Source organism: Hylobates moloch, unplaced genomic scaffold, assembly GCF_009828535.3.
Source record: "Hylobates moloch isolate HMO894 unplaced genomic scaffold, HMol_V3 SCAFFOLD_2, whole genome shotgun sequence".
NCBI classification, from domain to species: Eukaryota; Metazoa; Chordata; class Mammalia; order Primates; family Hylobatidae; genus Hylobates; species Hylobates moloch.
In genome coordinates, this window is record NW_026652277.1 from 16,790,018 (window position 1) to 16,815,166 (window position 25,149).

Below are 25,149 nucleotides of genomic sequence, written 5' to 3' on the forward strand. Positions count from 1 at the left end.
TCTAGAAAGATATTTTTCTGACCTACAGTTAATTTCAATATGTACTTAACTGAAAAACACAATACTATTCAGCCTATGTGGTGTGTTTGCTTGCTCCAAGGACTTAATCTTTTTCTGACATTTAGCTGTGTATTCTGTGACTTGCAGCCATGAGACTCTGAGCAGCAGGTCCACTTGAGGGAAGCAAGTGCCTCATGCATTCCACAAGTCCTGGCTCTCCCCCACCCAATCCCAAGCTCATAGCGGAATCACCTCAATGCCTAAGAAGTCACAAAAGGGGGTCCTTTGTGAATTTGCATTTATCTAACAACATGCAGGAGATGCAGGAGTGCTGCTTAGGCCAAAGCAGGAGTGTAGCGGGGAGGGAGAGGTAGAGGGAAGGATGGAGGGGAAGGTGGTGAAAGAAAAGGTTCAGACGGAGGACAGACCTTCCTGCCTCAGCTTCTGCTCTCCCACTTTCGCAATTATTTTGGTTCTCTTCTTTTAAATCTTGAAGATTTTACCAGGGAGTTGAGTTTCATCACATCTCACAGGTTTTGACACATAGCATTTCCTGTTTGTCATTTTCTATATAGTCTTTCATTTATTATTTCTTTCTCAATCCAATGATTATTTTGGAGAGAGTTCACATACTTCCACACACGTGGGCATTTTAAAATGTTTATAAATAATTTTGGGTTATGTTATATTGTGAAGAGATGTACAATTTCCGCTTTGTTAATTTACTGGGATTGTCATAGAGGTCTAAAATATGATGAATTTGGGGTTCAATGCCACTTGTAGAACAGGTATATTCCCTAGATTTCAGAAATAAAATTCAATGTAAATTACTCCTTCCTGTCTTATTGATTATATTTTTCAACTTTTCTGTTTGTGTTTGCTTTCCACATCTAAGAAAGAACAACTTCTCGAAAGCCCTTCTCTTTCTCCAGAAGGCACATCGCTCTCCCTGCCTCTCTTGTAGAGCTCCCTTTCCGGTTCCTCATTGTCTTCAGGGAGAGGAGGCAGATACTTTGGGATTGGTCAAGCAGATTTGATGGGTGAACAATTCTACTCATTTCCCTTCCTATCCTACCTCAAGCCTTCACCTTAACATCCTATAGCCTTCTGAATTTATTATTCAGCCTACAACTTCCCTTCTCTGGGATTTAAAATTAAACTTTCATACTACCTATGTGTCCTTCACTCAGAGTTCTGATGGCTTAAATCACTTATGAAATATTAATGAGAGGTGCTGCTTTTTATTCTGGAAAGATGCTTCCATCACCTTCATTGAACTATTCTATACATTTAAAAGCTCTCTTCGACAAAAACAGATGAACTAACAATTGATTTGTTCTTGTATTCATTCATTTGTAGCCATGTCACATCTTCCATGGGTAATGTATATCTTTAAACACAGAAACTTCACTTAAGAGAGACATATAAATCTAAGAATTAATATGTTAATGTGTGTTTCTTGTGTTAAAGAAAAAAGAAAGATATACTACACTGGGTCAATACCATTCTTATCTTTTGCAGTTAAAATCTATTCTTTAATGAATGCTTATGGAACTCTCTTACTGAGCAAAAGTAAGTCTTTCAAAACCACAGTATCTATGAAAGATACTCAACACTGGTACCTTAATCTTCATTTGAAGGATATGTTTGCCTGGCAACCAAGGCACCTAAAACCACACAAAGAGAAGATCTAGGATTCTTAAAAGTACACCTATTCACACTCAAAGTAAATGTCCTTAGGATCATTCTCCCACATCTCTGTAGAATTTCTTTTCTGTTCTCCACTCTTTCTAAAATTTTGGGTGGACTGCTTTTACTCATCAATGGAGTCATTAAAGGACAAAGTCATGCCCCCTCTAAACCACCAAAGTATTCGAAATACCAACATTCTTTTTTTAATTCTTTTTCATAAATATTTCATTTTTTAGAGATAGCTTTAAAAAATGAAGACATCATTTTAGGGAACAATATATTGAGTCATAATAATGTCATTAGAATTTGGTTCCTGTATCACTTTCTTCTATGACCACTATCTGAAGAACAACAAGAGAAGTGAATATACTTTTTAGAAAACGGGTTCAGTTCACAAATTTTCCCAATGGATAGAGATGATTTAAAGACAAGAGCTTTAACCAAAGTCAATGTATGTCTATCTAGAATCTCATAGAGGTACATCTAAGTTCTACTTTGACAATAACTAGAGTTTGACCTTTGTGAGCCTCAATTTTCTCATTTGTAAAATTAAGGTCCTTGCTGATGCCAAAATTCTACACGTTGACTGGTTGTATTCCTTTAGCTTGGTTGGTCAAAGACATAATAGAAAAATCTATCTAACTATTAATATTTAAATCACCGAACATGACCTGTCCTTCTGAATAATAGTTTTTTTTTTTTTCCATCAACTATCCTTGAGGGAAATTTGGTCAAGACTTTGAGGATATGTGGTTACATCAGAATGTAGATACCTCACTGGCCAACTGTGACAGCCACATTGGCTGTCTCTGAACTGATAAATTCAAGGCTAGAGTTAAAACTTTGTTCCAGAAAAACCTTGCAGTTGCATTATCTTTTTAACACTTCAAGCTTCTTTTATCATTTATTTCCTTGATTTTACCCCCAAAGTTTAGAGAAATAGATAGGACATCTTACTGAAGTAGGAACTGAAAGATCCAGACAAAGAATTGTCCAAGGTTATACGGTCATCTGACAAATGAACTAAAATAAGAAGTTAGGTGAACTAACTTTAATCCCCTTCTGGCTACAAAACATTCCACCACTCTGGTTTAGAAATTAAATCTTCCAAAGTCAGTTTTATGATTTTTTGTGCAAACTTTTCAGAACAATTCAGAGGAGTTCATGGAACCGCTCACTGAAATTCAGTTCTAGTGCTCTGCAAAGCCTGAGAGGATGAACCATTCAGAGGTACTGATAGTTCTTTAGAACCACAGAATCACCATGAAGGCATTAATAGAAAGGGCCCCAAATTTCCCTGAAAATTATAGTTACATTCTTGCGTATCTGAGAAAAGCATGATGCTTGGCTTCATGTTTTAGTCTCGTGATCAGAGAGCCAGGTATGGAATTGGGTAATTCACAAGACCTTCCTCCCTATGGAAGATGAGACACCTCTTGTAGTCAAAGCCACACAATTGCATTTCTGTTCTTACTGAAGATCAGTATAACTAGATCTCCTAAATTTGAATCCCAGCTCCATTACTTGCTAGACATGTAACTATGGACAAGTAACTTCTCTGGGCTACAGTTTCCTAAGATTAAAACAGAAATAATAATGGTTGTTGAAAGGATTCAATGAAATAACTCACGAAAAGCACTTACCACACATGGCAGGCAGTAAGCCGACAATAATCATTATCTATTTAATTTGTTATACTATTTTAAAGTCTTATAATAGTGCCTGGAGTATAGAAAGCACTCTCTAATTGAAAGCTATTTTTGCTGTTCTCAAAAGTTAAAAAAAAGGAGTTAATAATTTAATTTTGATTTACATAAAAATATTTGAAATTCTTCCATAGTGTAAAACTTTAATATACTTTATAAGAGACTTTGGAAAACCTAAATTGAATAAATATACCCATTCTGAAACGATCTGAAATAAAAATTTCTGGATTAAAAAAATGCAGGCTGGGTGTGGTAGCTCATGCCTATAATCCCAGCACTTTGGGAGGCTGAGGCGGGAGGATCACCTGAGGTTGGGAGTTTGAGACCAGGCTGCCCAACATGGAGAAACCTCATCTCTACTAAAAATACAAAATTAGCCGGGCATGGTGGCACATGCTTGTAATCCCAGCTACTCAGGAGGCTGAGGCAGGAGAATTGCTTGAACTCAGGAGGCAGAGGTTGTGGTGAGCCGAGATCACACCATTGTACTCTAGCCTGGGCAACAAGAGCAAAACTCCGTCTCAAAAAAAATACATACATACATACATACATACATACATACATACATACATACTGCTGTAGTGCTATGGCCAATGCACTTCAACTAAGTCTAGCTAGATCTTATGCTAAAGGTCTGTTTCCTCTGTCTAAATGTAGAAGAGGACAGGAGGTCACATAGGTTTTTCCTGGATGAATAAATGGATTTAACTTGCACAAACAAACAAAATTGTAAATTCTTCTCTAGTTTATATAAAATGATTATGCCCAAAAAACAATGTTTTATCTTGCTCAACACTTTAATTTGTGGCTTGACCAATAATTTAGCATAAGAAATACCAGGCCCAGCAAACAAAAACAGCCTATCTCTGTTTCAAATATTCCCTGTATTACAATCATTACCCACACTTAAATCAAAATTAAAGATTTCTGGAGGAGAGCAAGCAGAATAAAGGAAGGAAAAAACCCTAACCTCCAAAACAAGGGTCATTCAACACTTAAACTTTATTACCACTGACTAGCTGGGTCATCCGGGCAAATCCCTTCACTTTCCTGGGTTGATTTCTTTCCTGTATTAATTATTCTAGATAATAAATCTGTATCTTATTAGTACATCCTATCAGCCTTATTTGCCTGCACCTTAGTCATTAGAGCTTAGTTATTATTGTATTTCTAACAAGCTCTCAGGTGTTCTGGCTGCTGGTGGCCCAACAATCTTTTGAAGATCACCACTCTGCAGAATATAAAAATGTTGATGAATGTCATCTAAGGGCGATTGAGTAGTAAAAGTTACCTCAATGTAATTCTGAGGACTGTCACTCTGGCATTGCAGCTCCACGTGGGTGAAGTTGATTTGTATTTGTTCTCCCTGGGGCTGCTTTATCATATAGACGCATTGCCTGGTGTGAGTGAAAGTCCCAGGCAATTCAGGCAGGAAGAGTTCACCCTCTGGTTCCGTGTAGTCCCCACCACAACGCAGATCCGCTAAGAACAGGGAAGAGACGAACAGGTTACGGCAATGGCATTTCTCTGGCTTGCAGGCATTGGATCCAATTTCTAAAAATTTACACACAGACAAGCACATACCCACTTTATTCACCCTCTATAGGCTTGTGCCTCTAATTTTAAGATTTTCAGTTTGATGTGTTGTGGGACATCCCTGTAGTGGCTTAAAGAAGTAGATGCAGAGATGTGTGATCTAGCTTCCAATCTACCATTCTCTTCTATAAGTTGCTTTTTACATACATTAATGCTCTGTTTAATTCCAATAAGATTTGAGATGGTTATTAAAAACATGTAAAAAATAAACTACATAACTGTATACATGAAGCAGATTAAAGAAAAAATGAATACAGAATAGCAAGATGTAGCCAGGGGGAGTTGATTTGCACAGAAAACAATTGAAAGGGGAACAGGAGGTTGGCACCAGATTCCGTGGAAAGAAAAGGAAATGAAGAAGAGACAAGTAAAGATGTTCATTGTTACTCTTCCTGATATTGAAACTTAAAAGGTACTTTTTCTGAGAACGCTTATTAACGGCACAATAATAGATGTCATAAACAAAATCCTCCACTTCCCTAAAAAAACCCAAATCATAGAGTATTTCCTGTGTTTTGTTGCTTGTTTGTTTGTTTTAAGGTATCAAAGCAAGTGAGGTCCTAACAGCTAATAGTATTTGGCTGGAAGTGAAGCTCTAGAGTCTGGGACACAGTGATGATGGAAGCCAGCTCCAGCCCCTGTGCAGCTGGACTTGATCCGAGGATAAAATCCAGAGAGACGGCACTGCTCACGTGCACAAACCTCTCTCACAACTAAACATCAAAAACCACGAGGGACCTGGTGCCCTGAATTATTTAAGTTTGGGTGCCTCATACATCTTTATCATGATGTGGATCCCATAATTTAGGGATCAAAGCATATTGCAGTATTAATAATAGAGCATTGGGAAGATAAAGAAAAAATCTGAAGCCATGAGAGAAATATTTATAAAGAAATATTCTTGGTCTAAGACAGTCAGTCATCCTCTGAATCACATTAAAATATAAAACAGATGTAAGCATAGCATTGGCCTTCAAATCCCTCTCAAGCTCCCAACTGGTAGGTTACTTACAAGGTGATGTTAAGTAGGTGATATGGAAGCCTTGGTCACTAATCTGGGAGTCTGAATGGAAGTGAATTCTGGCAAAGGGGCCAGTAGTCTGGAGCGGAGGGACAGAGAAAGTGGTGCAGAACCTCCCAAGAAGGGGGTCCTGATACAAAGGACCATCTCGAATCTAAAACAAAAGGATGAATCATTAAGCTCGAAGTCGTCAGATTTTTAACAAACTAGGCCACTTTGGGTATTAACTTCATAAAATCTGTCATTTAACAGTGATTGCTCAAGGAAGTTTCCCCATCACATCCAAATCTAACTCATGGCTGAGGTTCAGCAAAGGGTGTCTCCTTCTCCCATCACCCCAATGCCTTCTCTCTGTCTGAATTTTTTTTTTTTTTTTTTTTTTTTGAGATGGAGTCTTGCTCTGTCACCAGGCTGGAGTGCAGTGGCACAATCTCAGCTGACTGCAACCTCCACCTCCCAGGTTCAAGCAATTCTCCTGCCTTAGCCTCCCAAGTAGCTGGGACTACAGGCACCTGCCACCACGCCCAGCTATTTGTTGTATTTTTAGTAGAGACGGGGTTTCACCATGTTGGCCAGGATGGTCTCAATCTCTTGACCTCATGATCTGCCCATCTCAGCCTCCCAAAGTGCTGGGATTACAGTCATGAGCCACCGCACCTGGCCTGTGACTGGATTTCAATTCCAAGGCTGGACATACAGTTTGAACTTTTCTCATGATGTAACTAATCAAATATCTTTCCCCTTTGATTTTTTTTTATTATATTTCTTAGTGATCTAGAAGAAAATGAATATAAGCAAAGAAAACAGAAGAAGGAACACTATTGATGCCAATTGATTCATAACTCGGTCCAGGTTTTCAGAAGGATCAGAGGTAGAGAGGAAGTGCCATCAGATTAGACACAACATAAAGACAGGTTAGTGAATTTAAAAATGCAACTTCGATAGTAAGTAAGTACTACAATGATAATGATGTGACCTTAGAAATCCTTTTTTAATTGTTGATTTTTAATCTATTATGTAATCATGTCAATCTCTCTATAATTCTGTTGTAATTGCAAATTCTATACTATATAGACCACCGAGGAGTCAATGAACTAAAGAATATTTTAATATGGTCAATTTTGTCTATTCAAATTACTTTTCTTACTGGGATCAAAGTTATATGGCAGCATTACTTTATTCTAATATTGAACTGGTTCTCTGAAATACTGTAGTTTAAAGAGAAATGAGAGACATTTCAGTATTGTCAGAGTGCTTGACATTTTCTATCATATGGTCTCCAGAAATGAATGTGTAGGAATTTTTTAAAGCCTCTAATTTTAACTTGATAGAATTTATTGAAAATTAATTTCAAGTTAACTCACTTTTCTGTCAACATTTAAATGACCATTTTGCAGAAATTTTCCAGAGAGAGACAGATCTTCCAGTCATTCCCAAAGGTTTCAAATCCATTATTGCTGAATTACTAATGACTTTTACTTGCGGAGCCCCTTTTTGACACCACATGCTTCTATCCTTTATGAATAATTCCATTGAACTCCATTCCTCTCTAATGGACTTGGAAATGCATATTGTCTTTTTAGCACTACTGCAAGGGGCTGAGATTTATGGTGATAAAAAATACAGGACAACCTAGGAACTCAATCTTCTTCATTATCTTGTCAGTCTACAAATGAAGAGCAACACTTTTTGATGCACCTACGTACAAATGGCATTTGAATATAAGAGCCTTTTCTCCTCCTCCATATTTTAATCTTTTACTAATAGGTAGGCAGAAGGAGCTTCGGCTGATACCTCTCCTCTCAGTAATAATGATTAATTTATTCCAGGAACCTAACCCAGCTCAACACAATCACTATTATTCTTTTTCATTTTTTTTTTTTTTTAGACAGAGCCTCACTCTGTCACCTAGGCTGGAGTGCAGTGGCACGATCTCAGCTCACTGCAACCTCCGCCTCCCGGGTCCAAACGATTCTCCCGCCTCAGACTCACAAGTAGCTGGGGTTACAGGCACCCGCCACCTTGCCCAGCTAGTTTTTGTATTTTTAATAGAGATGGTTTTTCACCACATTGGCCAGGCTGTCTCCAACTCCTAACCTCAAGTGATCTGCCCACCTTGGCCTCCCAAAGTGCTGGGATTTCAGGATTGAGCCACCACGCCCGGCCTCTTCATGGAATACTATAGTTAAGTTGTGAAAGACCTTGCCAGTTTACCACAGACAACTGAAGGTTTGAGTCTGCATTGAAGGAGATAGCTATTACTGAGTGTTTTTTTCATAAATTCTGCATTCTCATGGCAGGGGTGTGGGTTTCCAGGTAACACCATAGCAGGGTAAGGTAATCTGTTTCCCAGATTCAAATGGAACCCAGAAGAAGAAGCAACAAACAGGCACAATTAAAAATAGAGACTTTGCAAGAGTTATATATTGACTGACTATGGAGAAACACACCTAACTACTGCTAATATTTTTGGGGTCATCCATGGGCATGGCTAGACCATAGTGCCCTGAGTCCTAATCATATTGTGATATGTTCTATCTAAATATAATTATTTACCTCAAGGTAATCTTTGTTGCAGTCATCATGGTGCTCGAGGCTCAAGGTCCCAAAAGTAAATGTTACCAGGAGGTCAGGACTAGTTACAACAATCCAGACACAATCTCTTCCTGGGGGGTAGTTTCCAGGATACCCCGGAGACTTAATAGAACCGTAAGGACCAGTCAGTATACCTCCACACTCTAAAATAAGAGGGAAAATAATGTTACATTTGTATAGATGTTATAATTTATGGAGAATGATCAGAGCCCTTGGCGTAAGAAGCCAAACTTTGTTTAAATAACTATGAGCAGTTTTAGACACCCTCATAAATTAAACAAGACTTACATTTTCCAGTTTTATAAAGTTACAAGTCTAGAAGTATCAATTGATAAATAAATGAATCACCCATGTGTCAAGCTCTGTGCTTGTGAGCCATCACATGCTGACACAATTTAAACAGGGCTGAACCATCTGAGGGATGAATACCAGGATAGTAGAGTTATCTTTTTCACTTTGAGGATATTAATTTCTGTATGTGAAGTTGTAAAGAATTCCAGAACTTCTGCCAACCTCTGTGTGTTTCAGCAACCCAGATCACTTTGCATATTAAAATGGTTAAGCACTACATAATTTTCATTTGAGAAAGTTTCTTAATACTACCATATAGTTAAAACATTCATTTTATAAATGAAAAAATTCAAATGTCTGTAGTGATCCAGCCACTGTTCCAAGAATGGAGCAAGTGAGGGACTGAGCTAGGCTTTCTGATGCTGACCCCACTACCATCCTCATTATACCACACCAGCCCCCTTACGCTGCTGACCAGTGACTGGAAAAACCTGTTCTTCATTAATACCCACATTTACTTAACAAAGACTCTATAGTGGCTTAGATTTCTATGAGAAATGCTACTGTAAATCAACTGATAGAAACACTAAATAATAAAAATCTAGACTGTAGTAATACAGACATTAGAAATAAGTGAGATAGGTAACATTTTAGATGTGTAAGATATGAAATTTACATAGCTATACAGGTTGTTCAAATAAAAATTTTGCTGCCAAAGTAAAAAATGAAACAAATTAGTTCCATGAGTCTCATTGTTCCTACTGAGAAAACATCTCAGTTCCTCAGAAAAAGAGGCATTTCCCAGTGTAATACTTTAAAAGTTACCAGTTTTAAATGCAAAAATTACCATAAGCAAAGTAAAAGATTAATGACAAAATAAGAAAAAATGCAATATGCAACAAAGAGTTATTATCCTAAAATATACAGAACTTCTAAAAAGAATAGAGACATGAGTAGAGTACACTGAAAAAAGTTCAGATGTCACTTAAACATATGAATGGATGTTCAACCTCACTCATCACAAAGAAGGTGCAAATAAAACCTTCACTGAGATGCCATTTCTTACCCCTCAGAATGTTAAAAATCCAGATTTTTGAAAACAAATTATTGGGGAGGCTGTGGGGACATAGGCATTCTCACACATTGCTAGAGAATGCAAGATGGTACAATCACTACCTAAGACAATATAGCAATACCTCACAAAAACGTATGCATTTCATTTTTTTTTTTTGACCAAACAATACTACCTTTGGAAAGATATCCCAAAGGTACATTGGCAAAAGTACAATATGACAAGTGAATAAGGTATTTTGTTGCAGTAACATTTGGAATTCCAAAAGATTGGAAACAAGGCCGAGTGTGGTGTCTCATGCTTGTAGTCCCAGCACTTTGGGAGGCTGAGGCAGGAATATCATTTGAGCCCAGTTTAAGAACAGCCTGGGCAACATGGGGAGACCCCATCACTACAAAAAATAAAAAAATAAAAATTAGCTGGGTATGGTGGTGTGTGTCTGTAGTCCCAGCTATTGGGAAGACTGAGGCAGGAGGATCACTTGAGCCTGGGAGGTTGAAGCTGCTGTGAGCCATGATCGCACCCTGTCTCAAAAATAAAAAATAAAAGACTAAAAAGAAAATGGCCAAAGGACTGGAAACAAGCCAAATGTCCGTCAATAGAGTATTGACTGAACAGAAAATGAGACATCACATAGTGGCATACTATGCTCTGATTATGGAGTAATCTCCAGGATATATGAAGTGAAAAAAAGCAAACTATAGAACAGTGTGTATATTATGCTCCCTTTTATGTAAGACAGAGGAAAATACAACTATATGAGATCATTTGCTTAATTTTTAAATAGAAGGAGAAATCAAAAACTAATAAAAACTGTTCTCTAATGGGGGAGAAAGAACAGAGTGGAAGGGACAGGAAAAGAAAAGCTAGACCTCTCTTAATCTACCACGCCCATTGATTTGGCTTTGGAACTATTAATATATTTTACATAATTATAAAGCAAAATTTGAGAAAAATGAAAAAAATCTTTAAAATCACAACTGAAGTGAAACTGATGAAATAATTGCATTGAGCTGACAGCCATAGAGGTAGAAATATTCCAAGGGACCTTAAACACTGTAATTTGACTATACCACTCAAGCAAAACATATTTTAAATACACAAAAAAGAGCAAAGAAATCTTAAATGGTTTCCAGTTATCACACTATTAGTAATAATATTAGTATTGTTATGTTGAAAATGTGTACAGTAGGACTAAGTACATAAATAATATGTTCATGTCATTGGGAACCAAGATTTTTACTGTATGAGAGAAGTGGTACAAATGTAAAGTAAAAAAAAAAAAATGCAACTCTGTAATCTCAATATTCCAATATAGTGTGAGATCATTATGAATATATAGTGTATTTTTTCTTTAAAAACAACAAGAAAGTGTTTTCTAATTCTGTCCACTGAAAGGTCAAGGGACGATGACACACCCCGCCATCCGTAACACCCAGATTGTGAGATCTAAATACCATTTCCCATAGAAAGAGTCGGAGCTCTTTAAGGAAATCAGGGTTTTCAGTCCTGAGAGTAAATAATGTGCAGGAAGAGCCTAGAACATCTTTTCTGACCAGAAAACAAACAATCTTTCAAAGGTAACTGGAGTTTGGTTAAAGAAGTTCAGAAACTAACTGGAAAATTTTCCAGAGTTTTGAAAACAAATTATTAACAAACGTAACAAACAAAATACGGAAAAATGAAACATTTTTAAATGCCTAGAATTGATTAAAGCACATCAAATGTGATATAATATATAAATGTACAGATATCAAAAACAAAATAAAATAAAATAGAATAAGTGACCATTTTGAAGAATGCTAAGGAACCAAGTTATTAATTTGAATATTTTTAAAAAAAGAAAAAGAGAAAATCAAGCATTTATCCTACCTTTCCTACATGATCTCTGTATGAGAGCAACCAAATAGCTGATATGAGTAAGTTCTATTACATTAAAGAACTTCAAATAACAAATAAATAAAGAAGAAATAATAAAATCAAACTATTATCATGTTGTAGGTCTCAATGAGTAACTCATCTAAATAATGAACCTAAAGCATGCTAAAACCATTAGAGAAAGTGCAAAAGAGGCTTTTAATGGGAAGTTCAACCTGAGGAGATCAGAACACTCTGACCAATGTTAACATCATAATAGAAAAGCAGATTTCATATATCTCCTGAAAAGATTAATTTTTACCAAATAAAACCCCCGGGATTTAACCAAAGTTTTTGGTATAAGTACCAGTTTACAAACAACATGACAAATTGCATGTAGAATATAAACAGCAAAATCCAAGATGTGGGATGATCTACAGAACAAACAACCCATTTCTTTCACAAATAAATTTGAACAATGGGCTGCTCTGCCTATGGAGTAGCCATTCTTTATTCCTTTACTTTCTTAATAAACTTGCTTTCACTTTACTGTGTGGACTCGCCCAAAATTCTTTCTTGTGCAAGGTCCAAGAACCCTCCCTTGGGGTCTAGATAAGGACTCCTTTCTGGTAACATCTTCCTGGCAAACCCCATAGGGACGATACGGAGGAAACCCCTGACCCATAGGAAACAGACTGCAGCACCAATTGGCCGACTGTGGATATCACCTTTTATCAGAGTTGTGAACGGGCCTCATCATACTGACGCTTTCTGACTAAGCTCCTCTCTACCCTGAATACAAGAGACCCTAACAGTTAGGCAGGAATATCATCACCCCTATTCATCCTGAAGGAGTTACAGAAAATGGACTGTCGTCCCTCTACCACCCTTAGGATTAAAGGTCCCCTTGTAAAAGGGAGTCGGGTAATAAACCATAGGCATTCAAACCAGAGCAACTCCATCTTGAATAGGGGCTGGATAAAATAAGGCTGAGACCTACTATGCATTTCCAGGAGTTTAAGGTATTCATAGTCACGGGGTGAGATAGGAGGTCAGCACAAGATATAGGTCGCAAAGACCTTGCTGATAAAACAGGATGCAGTAAAGAAGCCAGTCAAAAACCATCAAAACCAAGATGGTGAGGAAAGTGACCTCTGGTCATCCTCACTGCTCACTATATGCTAATTATAGTGCATTAGCATGCTAAAAGACCCTCCTACCAGTGCCATTACAGTTTATAAATGCCATGGCAACATCAGGAAGTCACCCCATATGGTCTAAAAAGAAGAGGAACCCTCAGTTCCAGGAATTGCCCACCTCTTACCCAGAAAACTGATGAATAATTCACTCCTTGTTTAGCAAATAATCACAGAATAACTGTAAGTATACTTAGTCAAGCAGTCCACGCCACTGCTTTGGTTATGGAGTAGCCATTCTTTTATTTCTTTACTTTCTTAATAAACTTGCTCTCACTTAAGAAAAAATGAACAATGATTAATGTTTGATAATAGTAAGGAATTATTGCTTGTTTGTTTTAGTTTTTATCATTTTTGGGCATTGAGAACAAACAGCAAAGGACTGTAATCTCTGAAAAAAGAAGCATATGAAGTATGTCCCATACACACTCAAGAATTCAAAGAAGTGAAGGCCAAGGAGACAGCAACACCCTTGCCATGGTAAACAAACAACTCATGATTTAGGGCTACCAAAGCATCTGGGGGTTTTGGAGCTGCATACTATAAGGAAAGCACCTGCACGGAAATGGCACCTCAAAAATGTACAGGCATTTCCTTGGGTCCTTAGCTCACTCGCAAGCTGGAAATGCACAGAGAAGATGGCAGGTCTAACAGAGAACAGTTTCAGGGGGAGGAAGGTTGCTAAGAATTGAAGAGAGACTGCATAATAAATACTGAAGGGATGTGTTGCCTCATTCAGTCAGAAAGGAGATACTTTTGTAAAAACATTGAAACATGAGAAAAGTATGCTACAGGAGTAAGATTCATGTTCTAGGAAATATGGCAATCCACCAGGATTCATGGAAAATTTGAAATAGGTCCCCTGTAAATTCAAGCCTTGATTGAATGAAAGTGATCTGCCAGGAACATAAGTGCCTGCTAGAACAAAACCCAACCCTTCTGAGAGGAAGATAATATAATCCAGAACCCCTGCAACATATCACGTATAATGTCCTGCTCACAATAAAAACTGACTAGGCCTGTGAGGAAGTAGTAAAAAAAAAAAATAATAATAATAATAAATAAAACAGGCAATCTGAGCAAAGCCAGAAACATTCCAGATACTGAGGCTACCAAACAATGACTCCAAAATAACTATGATAAAAGTTAGAGGAAAAGGTTGACAAAATAGTTGAAGAACATTTCAACACTACTTACAGACTTTCCAAAACAAAATAACCAAATAGAATCAAAGCAAAAAAAGAAGGCAAGGATATAAAACCATAAAAACTATTAGAAACAGTCAAAACCTTCAGCATATGTGTAATTTGAGTCTCAGAAGAAGAAGAAAGAGAAAGAGAAGGAGAAGAGAAAAAAAATTTGAAAAAATATTGGCTGAAATTTTTCAAAATTGTATAAAAGAAAGCAACCTATAGATTCAAAACTCTCAGTGACTCTCAAGCAGGACAAACACAGAGAAAACCAGATCTAGATATGTCATAATCAAGTTGTGAAAAATTAAATATAAACACACAAAATAATCAGTGAGAGGGGAGAAAAAGACACATTATCTTCAGGAGAACAACAAGAATTACTGCTGAGGTTCCTCTCCCCCAAAAAATTATGGAAGTCACAAGACACTGATGTGGCATTCTTAGAGAGCTAATAGGAAATGGTCAACCTAAAATTCTATGTGTAATAATATCCTTCAAAAATTAAGATGAAAAATGCATTCTTAAACAAAAGCTGAGGGAATCTGACTTCAACAGACATGCTCTGTGAGAAATATTAAAATGTGTTCTTCAGGCTGAAGAAAAATGATCCCATTAGAATGTAAAATGGTCTGTTTGCAAATGGCATGATCTTTCATACACAGAATACCCTAAAGACTCCAACAAAATACTTTTAGAACTAATAAATGAACAAACTAATTCAGTAAAGTTACAGGATATAAAATCAACATATAAAATTAGTTGCATTTCTATACATTAACAACTAATTACACAAAAAGGAAATTAAGAAGAAAATCCCATTTACAATAGTGTCAAAAAGTTAAATACTTAGGAATGAATTTAACCAAGAAAGTGAAATATCTGTATTTTGAAAACTATACCACATTAATGAAAAAAAGAAAATATTTGGTGTTCACAAATTGAAAGAATAGTGTTAAAATGTCCATACTATGCAAAGCAGTCTACAGATTCAATGCTATCTCTAACAGAATTCCAATGGTATTTTTCACAAAATAGAAAAATAATCCTATAACTCATATGAAACAACAAAAGACCCCCAAATAGCTAAAGCAATCTTGAGCAAAAAGAAGAAACCTGGAGGCATCCTGATTTAAAAATATATTTGAAATAAAAATACACTACCTGATTTTAAAATATATTACAAAACTGTAGTAATCAAAACAGTATGGTATTGGCATTAAAAACAGATAAGAACAGAACAGAGAGCCCAGAAATAAGTCCATACATTATGCTGAATTGATTTTTGACAAACATGGCAAGAACACACAACATGTAAAGGATAGTCTATAATAAATGGTGCTGAGAAAACTGGATATCCATTTGCAGAAAAATGAAACCAAACCCTTATCCCACACCACATACAAAGTCAACTCAAAATTAAAGACTTAAATGTAAGGCCTAAAACTGAAGAACTAATCCAGGAAAACATACAGGAAAAACCCTATGACATTAGTCTGAGTAGTGATTTTTTTGGATATGACCACAAAAGCACAACTGAAATATATAAAAAACTCAACTCAGTATCAACAAAACAAACTAACCCAATCTTAAAAATGGGCAAAGGATCCAAATAGACATTTCTCAATAGAAAACATACAAATGGCCAACAAATATATGAGAAAATGCTCAACATCACTAATCATCAGGGAAATGCAAATCAAAACCACAATAAGATGCCACCTCATACTTGTTAGAATGGCCATTATCGAGAAGATAAAAGAAAACAAGTATTGATGAGATGTGGAGAAAAGGGAACCCTTGTGGAAAGTATACTTGTACAGCTATATTTAAAACAATATGGAGGTTCCTCAAAAAATTAAGCACAGAGCTACCACATGATTCAGCAATCTCACTTCTGGTTATATATCCACAGAAAATTAAATAAATATCTGGAAGAGCTATCTGCACTTTCATGTTCATTGCAGCATTATTCACAATACATTCACCATAGCCAAGATATGGAATCAGTCTAAGTGCTCATCAACAGGTAAATGGATAAAGAAAATGTGCAATATATAAATACACACAAACACACACACAGACATAAATGGGATATTATTTATCCTTAAAAAGAAAAGGAAATCCTGTCATTTGTGACAACATAGATGAAACAGGGAGACATGCTAAGTGAAATAAGCCAGACATAAGAGGACAAATACTGCATGCTGTCGCTTATATGTGAAATCCAAAAAAAGTTAAACTCATAGAAGCAGAAAGTAGAATGGTGGTGGCCAGGAGCTGAGAGGTGGGGGCAATAGGGAAATGTTGGTCAAAGGGTAAAACGTTTATGTTCTCTGGAATGAATGGCTTCTGGAGATCTAATGTACAGCATGGTGACTATCATTAACAATATTGTATTATACACTTGAAAATTACTGAGAGTAGATCTTAAATATTTTCACCATATTGACTAAAATGGTAACTATGTATGATAGATATATTAGTTAGTTTGATTGTGGTAATCATTTCACAAGTATACATAGATCAAAATACCAAAACATTACATTGTACATCTTAAATATATATAACTTTCATTTGTCAATTAAGCTCCAATAAAGCTAGAAAAACATGAACACTTGAAATATTGGGAAAAGAAAATAAAAATAATATAAGAAAATATATAAAGCAAAAGTTTCAGAACAAAAAGGAGGCAAATCTAGAATCATAGTTTGAGATTTTACTATAACTTTCTCACTAAGTAATAAAGCAAATTTTTTTTAAATCAGTAAAGAAATTTAATATTTGAAAAACACTATTTACCAACTTGACTAAGTTAATATAGGTAGAGGACTACATCTAACCATTACAGAATATACATTCTTTCCTGTCCATACAATAAATGCACCAAAATAGACTTTAGTCTATAAAGTAAATCTCAACAAATGTTAAAGATTGAAATAATATACTGCATGATTAGTGATCACATCAGTAAATAAACAGTATAATTTTAATAAAACCTATGGTCACAGAGAATTCAAAATAAAAATGACAAAATACTTTCAGCTGAATGCTAATCAAAATATACATATTAAAACCTGTGGCATGCAAATAAAACTTCTCCAAGGAAAATGCATTAGTTTTAGTGCATACATTAGAAATTCTAAAAAGTTCAAACTCATTTGTCAATGCTCCCAAGTCAAGAAGCTAGGAAAAATTTTTAAAGTTAACAGTACATTAAGTGCAAAATAACACAAGGGAAGCAAATGATAAAACCATGAGGTAAATCAATGAAATAAAAATCAACAGAAAACATTAACGGAGCCAATAGTTGGAATTTTGAAGACGTTAGTAAAACTAACAAACCCTTAGTAAGACTTATCAAGGTAAAAAAGATAACATAAATTATCAATATCAGGAATGAAAAGAGACATCACTACAGAGCCTACGAACACTAAAACATAGTAAGAAAATATTCTGAAAGTACAGATGAGTTTCTTGAGAAAAAAATTACCAAAACTGAAAAAAGAAGAAATGTAAAGTCTGAATAGATCTATATTAAATACACTGAATCATAATTTAAAGCCTTCTCACAAGGAAGCCTGCAGGCTCAATTAACTTTATGGTAAATTATTTCAAACACTTCAGAAATATTGTCAATCTTACACAAATTCTTCCAGAGAATATAAAAAGAGAGGACATTTTTCTATTAATTTTAAAAGATTGACATTACCTGTAACTTGACAAAATTACAAAAGAATATCTCCCAAATACAGATATAAAAATCCTAAAAATATATATTAGCAAATAAAATCTAGCAATGCATAAAAAGCATAACTTGCCATGAACAAATGGAAAATATTTGATGAATGCAAAGTTGATTTACCATTCAAAATCAATAATTTAACTCACTATATTTACAGAAAAGAGGACAAAAAACATGATCACCATAGTAGAGTCAGAAAAAGTATTTTATATGTTTCAACATTCATTCATGATTTTTAAAAATTCTTGGCAGCTAGGAACAAAAGGTGTGGTTTTTTTAAAATTCTTTATAAATTCTGACACCTCTCCCACTTAGAAGTGGGCCTATGTCCCCTCCCCTTGAATTTGGGTCAGCTTGTGACTAATTTAACCCATTGAGTATGGCAGAAATAACACAATGACTTCCAAACATAGGCTGAAAAAATCCCATGCAGCACCTGTCTGGTTCTGTTGTAATGCTTGCTCTGAGAGAAGCCAATTGCCACGAAAAAAGTTTCACTATTCTAAGGCCACCTTTTTAGAGTAGCCACATGTAGGCACACAGGTCCATAGCCTACTTGAATTCCCACTGAAAGCCAGCATCAATTGGTAGCCATTGGAGTAGGCCATCTTGGATATTCAGCCCAGTCCAGCCTTTAGACAGCTACAGTCCCAGCTGACACCTGCTTATAACTGCTGAATAGATTTCAAGTAGCAACTGTCATGTTAGGTTCTTTCCAAATTCCCGGCCCACAGGATCAGAAACAAAGTCAAATGATTAATGTTCTACAACACTGAATTTGTGGGAAATTTGTTATACAGCAATAGTAGTTGACACAGGAAAAGACACTCTTCATCTGATAAAAGTTATCTTTGAAAACTTACAGCTAACATCATATTCAACAATGAAATATTGAGCATTTCCCCATGCAGCTGGGGAAAAGACAAGGATTTCCTTTTTACCACTTTTATTTGGCTTGGTATCGAAGGTCCTAGCCAGGGCAGTAAGTCAAGGAAAAGAAATAATAGTTACAAAGACTGGAAAGGAAGATGAAAAATATCCTTCATTCACAGATGATGTAATTGTGTATGTTTAAAAAATCCAAAAGAATCTACAAAAAATAATTAGAGATGATGAATGAATTTAACAACGTATATGGAATCAAAATCAAATATTTAAAAAATACATATTTTTACATAACAAGTGAAAAATTAAATTTTAGAAAATTAATATTTCACTAAGCATAATAAATCAAATATCTATAAATAAATCTACCAAAGATATGGAATACTTGGACACTGAAAGCTATAAAACATTGCCAGGACAAATTAAAAGAGAACTAAATTTAAAAATAGTTTATTTTCATGCATTGGCAGGCTGAATATTTTTAAGAGGTCATTTCTTCCAAAGTTAATTATAGATTCAATGTAATTCCCATAAAATTCTTTGGGAAAACTGACAAGTTGATTCAAAAACTTATATGGAAATGCACAATATCCAACATTGTTGAAAGAACAAAGTTGAAATTACACTCTCAGATTTCAAGCTTCAGAAGTTAAGCCTAGGTAGCATCAGGATAGATAAAAACACCAGTAAAAAAGATGAGAAAATGCTGAAATTGATCCACAGATGTATTGATGAATGAATTGGGGGCTTGGTATAATGATCTCTTTACTTTTTATTTGTTTAAAACTTTCATAGTAAAAACTTAAAAGAAAATAGAATAATTAAAACAAAATAATAACAAAAAGAAAAAATTATTGAGTGATCACTAAGATGAAGGAATACTACATGAAGGGGTGGATAATGTCCTCAATATTTCTGCAGTAAACTACTAGTAGAGCTTATAAAAAGGCTGTTCAGTAATTTGATAAGGGACCAACTTAAACTCATGTTTTTTAATCCGTTCTATTTCATGCTTATTTTGTTGCCTTTAGACACAAAATAAATTCTAATTCATTCTAGATTGATTTGATTTTAAAGTAATTATGGTTGGTCACAGCAGCTCATGCCTGCAATCCCAGCACTTTGGGAGGCCAAATTAGATGGATCACTTGAGCCCAGGAGTTTGAGACCAGCCTGGGAAACATAGAGAAACTCCGTCTCTACAAAAAGCACACAAAACATTAGCCTGGAGTGGTGGTGCACACCTGTAGTCCCAGCTACTCAGGAAGCTGAAGTGTGAGGATCACTTGAGCAGGTGAAGTCGAGGTTGCAGTGAGCCGTGATCAGGCCACTACACTCCAGCCTGGGCAACAGAGTGAGACCTTGTCTCAAAATAAATAAATGAATAAAATAAAATAATTTAAAAAATATTATATATCTTCAGATCCCAAAACATCTCATGTATCCAAAAGTCTAACACTGATTAAGAAAACTTAATAACCTCAAAATTTTGATTGTTTTTTTTCTTCAGGTTCACACATACCTGGTTGCTGTGTTTCCCATCTTACTGTAAAGCCACTCCCATTTCTTAAATGTTCAGAATAGAGATGAAAATAAAGAGCATTGTCACTGCTGAGGAGTTCGTGAGGGAGGCTGGAGCCACAAAATCTTCCAAGTTGAAAAGCAGAGGAGGAATCTCCATCATAAACCTGAAGAAACTCGTGTGGACAATTGTCCATGGATTCTAACCGGAAAAAAGTGAAAGTGATACGCAGGACCTAAAAACACAAAGGCCACATATATTATCTTTTACTTCCATGTTAATTTTAAAGTATTTCTCCCACTTCCTAGGCAGCATTCATACTGAGGCACTTTCAAGAGCTAGATCTATCATTCCCTAATTATCCACCAGTACATACGGCAATCTATACATTAAACAACTTGTGCTAAATATTGTTAAAAACAAACTTCAACTAATATCAAAATATATCAAAAAATCTTAATGTTAATAACATAGATTTACCCCAATTTCATTAAACTTGTCAAGTCCACCACATCAAGGTATTTCAAATGTATAACAGACATTGTTTCTAAAGCAGTAAAATAAATTGGAGATTTGAAAATCTACCTGAATTAAGTTTAACTGGCTAATATTACCATTCACAAGAATGTACACCCTGATTCCCTGAATAACCTGTGGCCTCTATCAAACACACAGACGTTCATCACTGCCTGCCAGGGATGTTGATTCCAGAGGGGCTAAGATTCTGATGCCAGCCCAGACCGACATGCTCAGGTGTGGGCAGAGTAGGCGGGATGTAGACAAGCAAGGCCTGGAAGGCTTCAGGGACTGGATATAATTAAAGGATGAGTAATACCAAGAGTAGAGAATGAGAAGAAGGTAACAGGAAAAATTCTAAGCATACAGGTAGAAGAGAATAAACACAAAAATGTATCCGAATGGATTAGAATACAGACTTCAAATATAGTAATATAACTTATAAAATGTACTGACAACCTCATTTGAGATAAACAATCAAAAGAAGGCTGTCGAATTTAATTTTCACCAGAACCTAAAATCACAGCAATATTCAGTTAATGAAAAAGAATATAAGGAATTTTTGAAATTCTGTGCTAGGGTATTTTAAGATCAGTTACCTATCACTACATGACTTTCTTAAAACAGTTTAATTGAAACTCAAATTTTCATTAATTGAACTATCCTGATTTGTACCTATTTTCTACCATATTATGTCCATTATGAGTGAGAAGATATAAAATCACAATAATCAAGAAAAAAACGAGATGATTTTCTTACAAATTGGTAATAAAAGTATTACAAGTTTCTCACCTAAGAATATTTTTTTTCAAAAGAATGTTTTCAATGCCAGGAAATAGAATTCATGAAAACTAAATGGAAGGAAGGAAATTCACACAGCATACCCACTGGGAAATTTATTTTGGAGTTTATTTTAGTGTGAGGTTACCAGGTCCCAAATAGTCCTCCCTCCTCAAGGGAAAAAAAATGTTTTTTGACCCTTGTACAATGCCCTCTGTAATAGTTTGCTGGAAAAAGTTAATAGGATTTCAAGGGAAAATTTTATCTATTCAGACATACCACTTTATTTTTATGAATCCAGGAGGTGGTTGAGAAACAATATTTAGAAATGCCTGGGTAATTAATGTCAGGTATAAGAGCACTAAAAACCTTGGACTTGGATCTTAATTTGAAGAGCATTCACACAGCAGCTCAGAGGGACAGGCTGTGGAGGGGACTGGCCTGTGTCTGAGTCACTGCACGCCACTTTCCAACCACATGCACCTGGACACGCTTCTCAGTGGCACTAGGCTGTGTTTCCTCATGTGCAAAATGAAGATAATAATTTCTATCCTTCAGGATTATGAGAGTTAAAAATGGAATGCTGTAATGTGTATGAAGCACTTAGCATAGAACATGGCAGATCGAAGACATTTGATAAGAAAACTATCTTAATATCAGTGGCCATTTTTGCATGATAATCAACATAATACTGAGCGACCATCTTCTAAAATACTGTCTCAGTAACAACATGATTTTACAAATTAACTAGTGGCTTGCAGTCAGTCAACCAGTGCAGAGAATCATTCATACTGGAGAAAGCATGGACTTTGGAACCAGACAAACTTGACTTTGAAATTCAACTATTACAATTGCAAGCTAAGAAGTGTTAACAAAAAATGTTTAGCTTCACCTACTTTTCATTATTTCATCTATAAAAGGAGGATCCTCTTATTTATTTATTTATTTATTTATTTATTTATTTATTTATTTTTGAGATGGAGTCTTGCTCTGTCACCCAGGCTGGAGTGCAGTGGCGCAATCTCAGCTCACTGGAACCTCTGCCTCCTGAGCTCAAGTGATTCTCTTGCCTCAGCCTCCCGAGTAGCTGAGATTTAAGGCACCCCTCACCAAACCTGGCTAATTTTTATCATTTTAGTAGAGCCAGAGTTTCACCATGTTGGCCAGGCTGGTCTTGAATTCCTGACCTCAGGCAATCCGCCCGCCTCGGCCTCGTAAAGTGCTAGGATCACAGGTGTGAGCCACCAGGGCTGGCCTTGTTACTTTTTTTTTTTTTTTTTTTTTGTGAGACAGAGTCTCACTCTGTTGGCCAGGCTGGAGTACAGTGGCACTATCTCCGCTCACTACAAACTCTACCTCCTGGATTCAAGCAGTTGTCCTGCCTCAGCCTCCCAAGTAGCTGGGATTACAGGAATGTGCCACTATGTCTGGCTAATTTTTATTTTTATTTTTATTTTTAGTACAGACAGGGTTTCGCCATATTGACTAGGCTGGTCTGGAACTCCTGACCTTAGGTGATCCATCCACCTCAGCCTCTCAAAGTGCTGGGATTACAGGCAACAGCCACCGCGCCCCTGTGACTTATTTCAAACAATTAATGTAAGGTTATAGAAAGGTAGGTATATGTCTAGCCAAAATCCTGGCACTCCATACTTAGTAAGCACTCAATATATGATAGTTGAATTATCATTGCATGTATTTTATGTAATATACAAATACTCCATATTTATGTATACATATATAGTATGCATTTGGGCAAGAGTACTACATTTACCTTTCCCATTTCAGTTTTGATAACCCAGAAGCAGTTAACATCATGAACATAACCAACATCTGGGCTCCTGTAGCTGAAGCTTCCATTTATTCCTGAGAGGGACTCTCCACAAACTGCAAAGGAAAAGATGAACTGTGCTTTTCAGAGGTTCCTAAAAGGAAGAGGTTGGGCAACTGTAACCCTGCTGCTGATAAACTTAGAGAAAATTTAAGTAATGAAGGTTGGAGACAAAAGCCCTGCCATTCCCTCTCCTCTGTCCCCTTTTTCTGTCAACTTCCATAGAAATCCCACCTCTTGTTCAAAGCTCAGCTGATGCCTCATCACCTGCTCCATGAACTGCCATGTCTTATGTTTTCACTGATTCCCATTCTCCATGTCCCTGTGACACCCAATTTCACCCCACACAACATAGCTCATATCTTTAACTCTTGTATCTGTTCTCCCATTGGGATTGGTCTTGTCTCCTCAACTGCAAGGTGAGCAGTTCATAAGTGGAGACAGTATTTTACGCTTTCATATTTTTCCATAGGGTCTACTGTTGTCCTAAACATATAACAACCTCTCAATAAATGTGTTGATTCCAAATCAGGAGTTTAAGTGAGGGGCAGAAGAGTCAAAAGTGACTTTATGGAGGAAGTTGAGGGGGAAGTGCTCCTGAGGGACAGACACATCTGGATGAGAAACAAGGAAGACGTGTGAGGAGGTTAATCGGGAGAAACATTCTAAATAAATGAACACAGTGGAAAATACTCATGGTGGCACACGGAGTATGGTGACGAAAGAAAACTTGCTTGAATGAAGATATTTCTAGGGAACTAGTGAAAAAAAGGTTAGATGGATCAAGTGAGACTTGGTTATAGAAGATCATTGAAAAATAATTCCAGTCTCTGTTTAACAGGCAGCGGGAAGCCACTGTGTATCCTGGAAAGGGAGAGGGACTTGACTCAATGCAGTACTCTAGGGAAATTAAGTGGCTGCTCCTCAGAAAACTTCCCTTTAGAAAACCATAAAAGACAATACCTTAGCATGTTTTATATTCAAAAAGGACATAGTGAAAATGGCAAATACTAACGTAATTATTCTTTGGAAGAAAAGTTCTTACAGTGAGATTTACAAATATTTACCATGTGAATTTTATACCATTTCTGCAAGGAAAGACTTAGTTCTCAGTATCTGAGCAACTGGACAAGAAAGTGGGTTCAGCAGAGGAATCTGCTGAGGGACTCACTAAAGGATGCTGCTGCTATGCTGTGAGCATCCGTGGCATAAGAAATGCTGACTGTACCTTGCTGGGGAAGCTGACAGAGAGCTCCAGTCCAGAGACGTGTGCATTCACAACTGAAGGAATTAATGCCATCAACACAAGTTCCTCCATTCAAACAGGGGTTGCTCAAACACTCACTGATGTTTTCTGTACAGTTGACACCTGTCCAACCTGAGTCACACTTACAAAAATAACCAGAGACTGTGTCCTAAGGAAAAAAAAAACACATAATACCATAAAACAAATGGATACACAATAAACTTTAATCAATCCAAATAATAGGAATGTAGTGCCATGGAGTATATATATAAAATATATAATTATATATAAAATAATATATAATTATTATATATTAAAAAATAATAATTACATATGTAATACTTATATATGTATCATATAGATAATTGTATATATTACAATTATCTATATAATTATTATATAGATAAT

General features: G+C 36.0%; 1 protein-coding gene across 1 annotated transcript in view; it reads right to left on the reverse strand.

Annotated features, from left to right (window-relative positions):
- CUBN (cubilin) overlaps positions 1-25,149 on the reverse strand; it is a 308,721-nt gene that overhangs the window by 259,252 nt on the left and 24,320 nt on the right. Inside the window, exons 12-17 of the mRNA XM_032164125.2 lie at positions 24,724-24,910; positions 23,439-23,551; positions 20,369-20,603; positions 8,572-8,753; positions 6,007-6,169; positions 4,690-4,880 (exon numbers count right to left, since the gene is read on the reverse strand). Of these exons, the coding sequence (XP_032020016.1) occupies positions 4,690-4,880; positions 6,007-6,169; positions 8,572-8,753; positions 20,369-20,603; positions 23,439-23,551; positions 24,724-24,910 (1,071 nt within the window). The remainder of the gene's footprint in view (positions 1-4,689; positions 4,881-6,006; positions 6,170-8,571; positions 8,754-20,368; positions 20,604-23,438; positions 23,552-24,723; positions 24,911-25,149) is intronic.